General features: G+C 40.8%; 1 protein-coding gene across 1 annotated transcript; it reads right to left on the bottom strand.

Annotated features, from left to right (window-relative positions):
* Nucleotides 1-3,076: 3,076 nt before the first annotated feature.
* LOC136490182 (alpha-1,3-arabinosyltransferase XAT3-like) lies at nt 3,077-5,566 on the bottom strand. Its single transcript, XM_066486662.1, has 3 exons — nt 5,446-5,566; nt 4,513-4,590; nt 3,077-4,278 (listed from the first exon to the last, which is right to left on the bottom strand). Exons 1-3 carry the CDS (start codon nt 5,564-5,566, stop codon nt 3,077-3,079), a joined length of 1,401 nt encoding a protein of 466 aa, XP_066342759.1.
* Between the last annotated feature and the right edge of the window lie 2,315 nt (nt 5,567-7,881).

Below are 7,881 nucleotides of genomic sequence, written 5' to 3'. Positions count from 1 at the left end.
CATAGCTATGGATCTCTTCCCTTGGAGCTTCCATTGCCTTATTTCCTGCTGGATATGCCTCACAGAATCTTCTATAATTCGATTTATAAGTCTACCAATTCAGAACCATCTTTTGGTGACCTGAAAGGTTCCTAGTGCTAATATGGTAATATCTTTTTTCTTCAACTTCCAGCTGCTATAATTATATTGAATCATGGCGCCTTTAATCATTGAATCTAATGGATTCGCCGAATTTGCATACGATGATTAGAACTTAACAGTAAATCATAGATCTCCGGCCTATTGAATTGGTTGCATAGACATGACATTTCCTCAAGATGCTATAATTATAGACATGTTCTTCTCAAGTAACTCTGGCTTGCTCCACAGTTTTATGTTCTTCTCAAGTAACTTCTGCCCAAGTTTTATATTCTTCTCAAGTAACTTTTGCATAATAGTTGATTGGTGAACAGGTATTACGCTGCTTTGACAATCATTTGTGCTTCATCCTTTTTAATCATGGCGCCTTTAATCATTACCTAAGTTTTTATTATCTTAACTTTTTTATTCACTCCATGGTCCCCAAGCATTGTGGAGTCTACTGGCAGTCTGGCATCATTTCTTTAGTCTCAACCTGCTACTAAGACTGTTACCGGTTGTTTGCTTCTTATTAGCACATCTGTTGCATTACTTCATTAACTTGAGGTGGCATGTGTTCTGCTACAATTAGTGATTTACTCTCTCCGGTCCATTTTATCTGGCGCACACGCATATCAAGATTCAAACTCTAAAAACTTTGACCAATAATTACGCTAATACTTTTTAACTATTATAATACAAACTTTATATGATTAGATTTGTAAGGAATTATACTATCCCATGATTATAAGTTTATAAATATAGATAACATAATATAAAGCAAATGAATGGTCAAAGTGTAATCTAGGAGACCGTGTCATTCTAACTTGTGCCAGATAAAATGGAGCGGAGGGAGTATTTGTTTTCTTCTTCTTTATGTGGGTTTGATTTGTCAATTATCTTTCTGGGACCCATTTTCAAATATGGCACTATAACATATATTTCTTCTGACTTGGTCATAAATCAACACTGAAAATACTATTTTGCCAATCTAAAAACGGGTAGTGAGACTGAACTTCAACTTGCAGATTTTGTGATGAATATATTAAGCAAGCCCTTCTGAATATCTTGATTGCAAAATTTATGTAGTGAAGGATTTTACATTGTTTTACATATTTCTTACGAACAACCTTCAAGACATTGTTGTGCCTATTCAGAGAGGTATGTCTCTTTCGTGGAACTTGAAACACATCCTCGGATGTCCTGGCAGTGTGCCTATTCAATATTGTTTCGTCACACCTTAGACCAGAAGCCATGGATATACTTGGTCATTACTGGATTCAACTTGGTCACTCCAGAATTTAGAGGCGCCACAAGATTGCACAGCAAAACACAAGCCAATATAAGAGGTTAGCATGGGCAAAGATCAATGCATCTTCGGCAATTAGATGTTTCTGTTTCTTTTCTATTTGAATACTTGGTGCTATGGTTATTCTTGTAGAATATTTGTATTCTGGTTATTAAGCTAATGGCATAGTGTTTGCTTCAATGATGATTTCTTCTTGCCGATATAAAATATTATTTTAGCCGCATCACGGAAAGGTCTATACAGTATAGTTTGTGAGCCTGCGACGTCGTGTTCTCCGTGACTGTTAATTTCACAAACGTTGTTTTTTGAATTAAATGTCACTTTAATGTTGGTATTTAATTTCACAGTATTGTTATCTTATCGTGCGATCCGTATGTTTTTAGTATAAAAGTTTAGCTGTTCCGTAGTAACGCACGGGTATGAACCTAGTCATCAATAAGGGAGGCCAGGCAAATCTAATCTATAAATAAACTCTGCTAGACAGGACAGGAATCACACCCATATGGTTGCGAATTGTTCATATGCAAAAGTGATTTGGCACCAAGTGAAAAGCTGGTCAGGACAACAGGGACTGCAACTAAACCAAGCTATGGCGAATACCAGTGACCGGTAGGTAACGCACTTAACCTGTGACTGTGAGCAACAATCATCATCTACACAACTTGAAATCTGTGGAAGGAAAGATCAGAAGGGTGTTTGACAATAAAGCGCAAAATGAAAAAAGCAGCTACTTGCGGCAATAAAAGATGATATAGTGATTCCTGCCAGCTCCCTAAGAAGAGGCCTCCTTCCTCCGTCACATAATAGATGATGTTATGGGATATGTGTAGGTCAACTTTCTTAACTTTGACTAGTTTTGTAGAAAATATGTGCAACATTTATATCTCCAAATAAGTTTATTACGAAAGTATATTCAACGATCTATCTAATAATACTAATTATAAATTATAAATATTAATAATTTTTTATATATAATTGATTAAAGTTAAAAAAAATTAACGTCTCGGGAAGCGAAAACGTCTTCTATTTTGGGATAGAGAGGGTATGTACTTATTCTCTTTTTTTCTTTCGTTCTTCTACCAGTAACCTTGTCGATCCTTCCTCTATTCCTTTTCTTACAGTTTTGTACGTCTCTCTCACAACTATATGAAAAGGCAGACCACCTGCCATCGATGCCCAAAAACTAAATTTGAAGTCTTGTTCTTTTTTTCTTTCCACACTACGCCTCTCCTGATTTTTTTAGTTAAGAAAAAACTTGTGTTCGCAGTCTTGGTACATCTCAATAATTCTGAACATTTCTACAACTACTGCTCTTGTAGTTCATTTTAGTTTTATCCCGAGTCAAATTTGCCTAAGTTTAATGACGTTTTTAGAAAAATATGTCGATTGTTAGCTAGTTCAAATAAATGCTACATCAAAATATATTTCATAAAAGATTAATCAAGCTAATTGGATGTTGATGTTTGTTTATTTTTCTATAAACTTGCATTGGTTAAAATTAATTTTTTGACATAGGATAAAACCAAAATAAGCTACAATTTAGAATTGAGAGTAGTATTTAATTAGGTAACCTGAGTATCCAGAAAAAAGAAGAGCAGAAAATTGCACATTTATCATCTCACATCAACCACCCAATTATTGATGCCTACTCTACTCCGTCGTGATGGACTGGTACAGTTGCTTCATGAACCCTCTGAATCGATCGATGTCTACGATGACGTGCTGTCCGTTGATGAAGATGTTCCACATCTTGTCAAATCCCTGGCGATGTATGGAGAGCGGGTCGGTAAACACGGCGTGGTCGCGGGGGTAGCTGTCCTTCAAGGAGGTCTCCTCCGCCGTGGCCTCGTATTCGAGATAGCGGAGTCCCATGTCTGGCACGGGGTCTCCGTAGGAATGCCGGCACGCCCACTTGAGCTCGCCCCACGGGATGATCTGCACCACCGTGGCGTTGTGAGGCAGGAACAGCATGTTGGCCAGCCCAGCACCGTGCACGCCCATGAGCACGTCGCAGGAGTTGACCACCCCGGGGAACCGCTTCAGGTCACTGACGTCGTCTGGTCCCGCAGCTACTACCTCGAAGCCGACATCGGCCGCGGCGGCGATGGCGTCGGCTTCATTCTTGAGTTGCCTCGAGTTGCGGCGCAGGATCATGACGAGCCGAGGCTTCCGCCCGGCGCTCCTGCTCACGGGCGTCACCCGTGGCCGCTGCAGCGAGTAGGCGGAGCGGATGAAGTCCCTGAAGCTCACCATCGTGTAGCCCTTGTGGGAGAGACCCGGGACGATGCCCAGCTCCTTGTGACTCTCCAGCCCGACATGAGCCGACGGGAAGCAGCGCACGGTGTCCTGAGACTCAGAGTCCAAGTCTATGACTGGGTAGCTGGACAGTGCGGCGAGGATGGCCTTGTACTTGGCGATCCACTTGGGCTCGTAGTCGGTGGCGAGCAGCTGGACGTGGCCATTGTACTCTCGGGCCGTCAGGTAGAGTGGGATGATCGCGTCGGTCATCACGTGGAAGAAGTTCCTGTTGTAGCCGCCGGTAGAGAAAACCACTGCTGGCACGTCGTGCCGAACCGAGCACTGGGGTGGTGGTGGGTCGTCGGCACCGCCTGGCGGACTGGACCGCATGGTGACCTCACGAACCAGCATCATCACCTGGTCCTCCCACTTTCGTGCATACGGGCGGAGCTTGATCGTCGCATTTTCCGGACGGTAGGTGGACGCCGAGACGACGTACACAGTGGTGGATTTGCCATGGATGCGCAAGTCGCCTTCCATGCTGCAGGTGTTGGACTGATGATTGCTGAAGTTGCAGGTCAACTTGCTGCTTATTATTGGCGGTGCTGCCACAGCTGCAAATTAAATTAAATTTAATTATTTTTTTAGATAATGAATGAGCTGCAAATTAAATCAGAGAAAGAGTCCTTAAAGTCATTCGATCAGTGGTGATCCGTATTCCGTAGCAATATAATGCAAGTAGTGCGTGCAGGCGGCACTGCATTGTACGTACGAACTAATGTAGTATTATTAGTCGTCCTGGCGCATGTGGCCTTTGGTTCTGCAGAAAATGTATAGTAACTAATTACCTTTCGTCGCATCGACGTTGTTGGTCATCCCGTGTGTTGATGTTGATGCCGCAGAAGGCGGTGACCCGAGCATCGAATCTGAATTTGAATGGAAGGCCACATGGCACGTATTTTTGTTAATACATGCATATCGAGGAAGACAAGTGAAACACCACTAACATAACATAACTGACGTAGTACAGTTGTTTTTTCTTTCCAGATCTTTGACAATATTCTACAGCTGCTTTGCTTCTAACTGCGCTATGCAAGTGGCTGCTTCTGCTGCCATCTTTTTGTTATCCATACCATGAATACAGAGGTGAACTATTCCACTCTGTCAAAATTTAGATTACGTATGCAAAAGTGTTCCGTGTACAAACTTAGCTCAGCAAACGAAAGAATGGATGCTTGTGAACCATTTCAGCCATGACTTTGGGAAATCTGGTCTCCTTATTTGCAAAGGTATCATTTTATTAGCGTTACATGGTCGTCTGATATCCTACATATTACATCCAGTTCACTTGTATGAAAAAATTAGGTGGACGCTTGATCACTCCTTGTGTGTATCATCCCTAGTATATATATATCCTATGTATACAGCTGCTTAACTGCGCTATGTGTCACTGTCATCAAATATTCGAACCATGATCTGCGCTAGCTTTAAAAACTTATATATTTCCATAAAATGAAAATACTAGCTTGAATGCGCTCAGCAGCATTGGACATTTCCATGCGTGTGGAACCATGCAAATTCATGCTTCCTAAGCCTTATAGGATAGGATCTCCACCATTAGCACAAAGTACCGTGCGTTTCCTAAGAACTCATCATATGCATTCTTGAAAAGAAGTGGTAACGACGGGCTGACTAGCTAGGAAACAAGTAACAAATTAAGCAAAAACTGATCAAGGACAGATATGTTTCCTCTCCATCCTTGATCTGAAGCGGTGACTTACAGCGTGCAACCTGTGGCAGGAGATTTGTCTTGAGCATTATCAAAACTAGAAGAGGCAGCAGGAGCCACAGCGCCGCCGGTCCGCTCCCATGCTTCTTACTCCCGCGCCTTCCTTGCTTCATCCCCGGCCCACAACCTAGTGCTACAACTCTCGAATGCTCTCAAGAAAGCTCCAACTGGTGGGTATGCTCAGCTCGAAGCCGGCTGCCACCCAGTTATCTAGCAGGTATACTGTATGTGTCAGTGATGCTTGCGGAGTACTACAGTATTTGGTAGAAATTATATATAAAGGAACCACATGACATCTAATCTTCTATCACGTTTGCTCTTCGATTCGCGAACAAGTCCATGGGTTGACTTGCACGGAACATTAAATCAATGCACATGCAGGCTAGCTAATTTAATCAGCTGGCGTTCAGAAATCATCGAGGGCGATTTTTTTTTAAAAAAATACTGCCACTCAATATTTTTTAAAGATTGCATCTTCAATGCTGCTTCCGTCCCTAAATAAATATCATAATGATATTCGTGCCGATCAAATTTTCTCAAGTTTAACTAAATTTATAGAAAATACTAGCAATATTTATATTCCCAAATAATATTTATTATGAAAATAGAATCAACGATCTATCTAACTATAATTGTGTATTATAAATATTAATATTCTTTTTTTTTGTATATATTTAATCAAAGTGAAAAAGTGCTCGACTCCTCGAAAAACGAGATCGACACTTATTTAGAGACCAAGGGAGTACACGACTATGCAAAAGCTCTGTAGAGGCAGCCTCTACAAATCAAATTTGCAGAGGCGGCTGAGAAGAACCAGAGCCGTCTCTAGAAATCTATAAATTGTTATTCAGAAATCATAAATCTAGACCCAAAAAATAACAATTCCATTTACATCTGGGGAGGCCCCACTAGGCAGTCACAGTCACATGATTTTTTCACATGAAAAACATGATGCCTCGCATGTGTCTTCCCGAACCATTCGTCCATAAGTCATGTGTGACTATTTGAGATATTCTTTTCCCTCATTTCATCTTTACCTGATTTTGAAATGAGTATTTAGACCCCTAAACGATTTCAAATGAAAAAAGTTGTCAACTACAAAATTGTATAACTTTTCGAGATCTACAACTTTAGTTTTGGTCGTTTCTCCATCTAAGGCGTTTGAAAAACTTGAATTTCAAATATGAGAAATTCAAAAGTAATTTTCCTTATATAGATGATTTCAAATAAAAAATGTTGTCAACAAAAAAAGTTGTATAAGAGCAACTCCAAAAGACTCTCTATACCCTTCATAAATGCTAGGAATAGAGATTTTGGTGAAAAATAGCCTCCAACAACTTTTCTAAATGGTTATCTACATATAGCCATCTTATGTTCTGGATTTTTCGCTAGCCAAAAATAGAAGACGAGAATAGCTCTCTAGAGTGCCGATGAGATAGAAAACTGTTGTAGGGTGAAAAGATATAGAAAACGATTTATATGCAAATGACTATCTAAATGATAATTTAGAGAGTGAGATTTAGAAAGGCTTTTGGAGATGCTCTAACTCTTCGAGATCCACAACTTAGTTTTGGTTATTTCTCCATCAAATATAATTTGGAAAACTCAAAATTTACTATGTTGCTCCTATTTTTAATGGCGGCTCTACCTCTAAAAATCTATTTGTAGAGATGGCTACAAATAGAGCTATATCTAAAAATAGGGGTATTTGTAGAGGCGGCTGAAAATAACAACCGCGTACTCCAAATGCATTTTTAGTGGCCGCTCCGATCGGACCGATTTGTCGAGGTGGTTAAAGATTGAGCAACCGTGCACAAAAAAGTACCCGTTGCTGAAAATTAATTCTACAGCAGTGTCTTGATAGCCAAAAATGACCAAGACCTAAAGAGGACTTCATAATGACGTTTCTAGTGCGAAATGACTAAGAAACATTTTGGATCGTCGCATTTGGAAGTCCAGAGGACAAAAGGATAGTTTTCTGCCAAGCATGCTAAAACCAAAACCGGATTGGCCAGTTTCTCTTAGTTGCACAGCGACGGCCTGTCTGAGATCGACAAAACTGGCCAGGCCAGGTTGCACTACGCTAGATTTTTACGGTAGGAACGGGGGTATTTTTACTGTAGAGGCGGCTGGGGTTGGGGGCGCCCCTACAGTGAGCATCCTCGGGCCCCAGCAGCCCAGTCGCCCATACAGATAGAACTGTAGGGGCGGCTGGTAACCTGAGCCGCCCCTACAGTTGGGGTTGATCTGTAGGGGCGGCTCCATCACCAATCGCCCCTACAGTGTCCATTTGTCTTTTTTCAAATTTTAAAATTTGAAAGGTTCAAATTTAGTCAAATGATAAGATAACCAAAATAAAAGTTGTAGATACTGATGAGTTGAACAATTTTTGTATTCATCACTTTTACATCTGAAATCATTTAGGGTT

The sequence above is a fragment of the Miscanthus floridulus genome, chromosome 1 (assembly GCF_019320115.1).
Source record: "Miscanthus floridulus cultivar M001 chromosome 1, ASM1932011v1, whole genome shotgun sequence".
NCBI lineage: Eukaryota > Viridiplantae > Streptophyta > Magnoliopsida > Poales > Poaceae > Miscanthus > Miscanthus floridulus.
The sequence above is the reverse complement of the archived record's forward strand: the minus strand, read 5'-3'. Positions and strand labels throughout refer to the sequence as shown.

Coding starts and splice junctions, on each gene's coding strand:
- LOC136490182 (XM_066486662.1), bottom strand. CDS start 5,566: ATGAAGCAAGGAAGGCGCGGGAGTAAGAAGCATGGGAGCGGACCGGCG. Junction 4,591..5,445: donor CCTGCCACAGGTTGCACGCT/GTAAGTCACCGC, acceptor ATTCAAATTCAG/ATTCGATGCTCGGGTCACCG. Junction 4,279..4,512: donor CAACGTCGATGCGACGAAAG/GTAATTAGTTAC, acceptor TTTAATTTGCAG/CTGTGGCAGCACCGCCAATA.